General features: G+C 33.5%; 1 protein-coding gene across 1 annotated transcript in view; it reads left to right on the top strand.

The window, feature by feature from the left end:
- Positions 1-2,809, top strand: part of DCTN6 (dynactin subunit 6) — a 30,065-nt gene extending 27,256 nt beyond the window's left edge. The window contains exons 6-7 of the mRNA XM_006765617.2: positions 524-666; positions 2,346-2,809. Of these exons, the coding sequence (XP_006765680.1) occupies positions 524-666; positions 2,346-2,444 (242 nt within the window). The 3' untranslated portion in view covers positions 2,445-2,809. The remainder of the gene's footprint in view (positions 1-523; positions 667-2,345) is intronic.
- The last annotated feature ends 1,160 nt before the right edge of the window (positions 2,810-3,969 follow it).

Here is a 3,969-nt window from a genome sequence, read left to right as displayed (position 1 = left end):
AGAAAGACCCTGAACAATGAGACTTCTTTAGAATAATGCTTTCTCTTCCTTGGTTCTCACTGACATGAAATAAAATGCTTCTCTTTTTAAATAATGAAATTAGACTTTTGTGACTCTACTTAGTGGTTTTATTTTAATTTGGTTGCCAATTATTATTACCATTGTCATTGTCATTTTCTATTTATTATATACTTACTATGTGTCAAACGAGATCTCAGCCCTATACATTTACTATCCCATTTATTTCTTACAACAAAATCAAAAAAGTTTCCATTTATTGATAAATTTGATCAGAGAATTTACAGTGACTGACCAAGGTCACACAGTAAATCGGCAGCAGAACTCGGTTTTGAATACTAGTCTGGTACCTACCTCTGTGTTACACAAATTCTGAAATGAAGTGTTTTCTTTAATTTTTTTCTTAAGCCAGTTTACATTTTTATACCTAAATCATCATAGAAAAAAAGAGTGTTCTAGTCAGTTGATGTCTTAAATTGTAATTCTTCCTTTGTTTTTCCTGCAGCATATGTAGGCAGAAACGTAATATTGACAAGTGGTTGCATCATTGGGGCTTGTTGCAACCTAAATACATTTGAAGTCATCCCTGAGAATACAGTGATCTATGGTGTAGATTGCCTTCGTCGGGTGCAGACTGAGCGACCGCAGGTACTACAACCTCTTTCTAGAGAGTTCTTTCTAGCTGCTAATTTCCCCAAAATACCACATAGTTGTTTTAATGGGACAGCAAGTCCACTATTTAAAAAAGCACATGATTACAACAAAACATCATAGAAACATTCCTAAAACTAGAATTTATCTGCAGTGAAAATATTCACTCTTTAATTAATATAAAAAATAAGCACAATATGACAATGACAAAGCTGATTATAGGAAAAGAAAATTCAGAGATGTTATTCCCGAATGTATTTTCTTATGTATTTTCACTGAAGATTTATCGTGAAATCTTAAAATGTATTGATTTCTCCTAAAAAAATCAATCTTCAAGGGTTAGGAGTGACTCTACTGAATTTACACTGGACAGCCAGCTGGGGTCCATCGATTAGTTTACTAACAGAGATTGAAAATAAATACAGCTTGTGAATATGCAGGTGTGTTTGGATAATTTCCTGGCTTATGAGAAATTATCCCCTCCTAATAATCAAGAATAGCGAAGAGCATGTATTTGGAGTTTCTTGTTAGAGTAGTAGATGCATAAGAAAGGGCATTTGAAACTTCCATTTGACAGAAGACATTCTGATCTAAATCTGGCGCCTCATTGGCTGGCATACTCAATATACTTTTTTACTTACCCAACCTCCTTCTACTCCTCCAAAAGAAAATACTTTTCAAGATATTTATCACTTTGCCTCTGATTCTTAGCCATATTTTATCAGAAATTTAAACTCCAGTGTTTTGGGGTTATTCTATTTCTGTAATGTTTGGCTTTTATTATTACTACTGGAGGCCCAATGCACAAAATTTGTGCAAGGGGCTCGGCCCTCACAGCCCTGGCTGCCTTATGGCCCCGGCTGCCTCGCAGCCCTGCAGCCCTGTGGTCCCACAGCCCCTGCCCGCTGGTCATTCTGGAAGGTCGTTCTGCCGTCCAGTCTAATTAGCATATTAGCTCTTTATTATATAGGATTATTGTTAGAAGCAAGTATTACTTCTGTAGACTAAAAAGGAAATAAGAAGCAATCTTGTATTTTTTCACTACCTTTCTACATAACAGCAAAAATGGTTAAAGAGGGAGAAATGCAGCTGGAGCTGGGGAAGGGAGATTGGAATTGAGTAAGAATATCTGATATTTAATACACAATGGTGTGCAACACTGTTTTCCAAATTTCAGTAATCATAAAGATCATGTAGAAGTCCTCATTGAAAAATGATTCCCCAGACTCAGTGAATCAGAGTTCTAGGGCAAGGGCCTAAAAAAAATCATATTTTTCACAAGTACCCCTAGGGAGTTCTACAACAGGAAAGCTTGGGCAAAGCTAGCATATGAAGAGTGAAGATCAGATGAGTATTGCAGATGTGTGTTATGTAGGTCTTGTGGAAAGCTGTGTACTCTGGGTATTTTACTTATGTTGTCTTCTCTAACTGGAATTTTTTAACATTTTAGAGGCCAGCATTGAAAACTGAGTCATACACATATTCTTATATATCAAATATTTTGGCTTTTCTAATTATCAAATTTAATATATGTTCATTGTAAATTTTCTTAAAAAGGGGGTAAGCAGTAATAAGTCAGTGATAATCATCTGTAATTCCATGACCTGGTGATCATCATTTCTATCTGTACTCTTCACTTTGCTTTCTGTTAGTTCTTACTGATCTTTTCATTTCAGCCCCAGACACTACAGCTGGATTTCCTGATGAAAATCTTGCCAAACTATCACCACTTAAAGAAGACTACGAAAGGAAGCTCAACTCCAGTTAAAAACTAAGAACAAGCTGTGACATCAAGATAGCATTTTGTCTTTGACCACTGTCTTTTGAAAGGGCCACAGTGTTTATGCCCTCTTAGCAGGTCACAGCATAATACAGGTTGATTTTATTTTGTAAAACAAACTTAGAAAGGAAACTGATGGATTTTCATTGTAACTATCCTCTATAATTTAATTAAAATGTATTATTTTCCTATATCCCTGTTCCTTTCCTGATAATTTACAGATTTTGTTTCTTTTGTTATATAAAATGTTAGCTACAAATTTTAGTTACACAAAAGACTACCCGTGATAAGAAAAGACATGTTGTTATGTATTTATATTCTGCCACATACTAAACTAAATAAAAAATGTTGATGACAGGACTTTTAGCGAGCATACTTTAATTGTTCCGTTTATATTAACTTTCCCCAAAATAACTCTTTTAATTTCTATTATGTACTGGCTGTGTTAAAGCTAATGTGTTTGCCTTTTCCTTTGGTGGATTTGTAGCTTTTTAAAATTTCAGGAGAAATTTTAGCAACTATTTAATTAATTCATTTTGTTTCCAAAAATATATATATTTTTTTCTTTTTAGTAAAACAAAAATGGTCAGGAAAAGATATAGTATTCAATAGAATACAGAGTCAAAAATAATGATGTCTGATGAAAATGAGAAGTGACCATTAATTGCATAGTTTTCTTGGTTTTCTGAGGACAATGAAACCAAAAGAGAAATATTTTGATATATTTATGAAATTATTTTGGCATATTACTAATTATATCATTATAATTCAATTTAATTACAAAATGGGAAAAACAGTGAAGATTTTGTTGTAATTCCAAGTATTTTTAATAGTTCAAGTGCACACATTTAATGAAACATACTTTTCAACTTTTGAATCAATAGGTATTTACCAGTACTATTAAATACTAAGAAATTTTCTCTTTACATTTAATTTTTAAATGTGGATAGTAAAACCTATTTTTGAATTTCTGAAACTGACAGGTACAAATTAGCCTAATTGTTCCAAATTTGAATGAATTGATTTTGCTAAGAATACTTATGACTCAAGTTAGAAAACGTTATGACTATATACAGTGTCTGAAAAAGGAGAACATCAGATAAAACTCTAGTTTTGATAACTGGTATTTATTCATTTTCAGTTCCTGGTGCTCAACTCAGGATTTTGTTGATCATGAAAATTATGTTAGATAAAAGATCCGAAATTACAAAACTGCCTTTGAAATGCTATGCCAATTCTAAAACACTATGTCCGGGCAAGCTTTGATATGCTAATAAGTAACTTCTGGTCCAAACTATCCAAGATTTTAACCTAGTCTTTAAAGTTGCACGCCATCACTTCCACTTCGTTTTATTTGTTAGAAGCAGGTTACTAAGTCCATCTCACACTCAAGGGGAGGGGATTAGGCTTCACCTTTTGAAAGGAGATGCATCCAAGAATTCATATTCTAAAACCACTAGCAAATACATCCATTTAAACTGGGTTCCTCCCAGTGTACTGTTGGCGTCTCTTAGGTGTCT

The sequence above is a fragment of the Myotis davidii genome, unplaced genomic scaffold (genome assembly GCF_000327345.1).
Source record: "Myotis davidii unplaced genomic scaffold, ASM32734v1 scaffold93, whole genome shotgun sequence".
NCBI classification, from domain to species: Eukaryota; Metazoa; Chordata; class Mammalia; order Chiroptera; family Vespertilionidae; genus Myotis; species Myotis davidii.
This window is presented reverse-complemented; position numbering and strand designations above follow the sequence as displayed.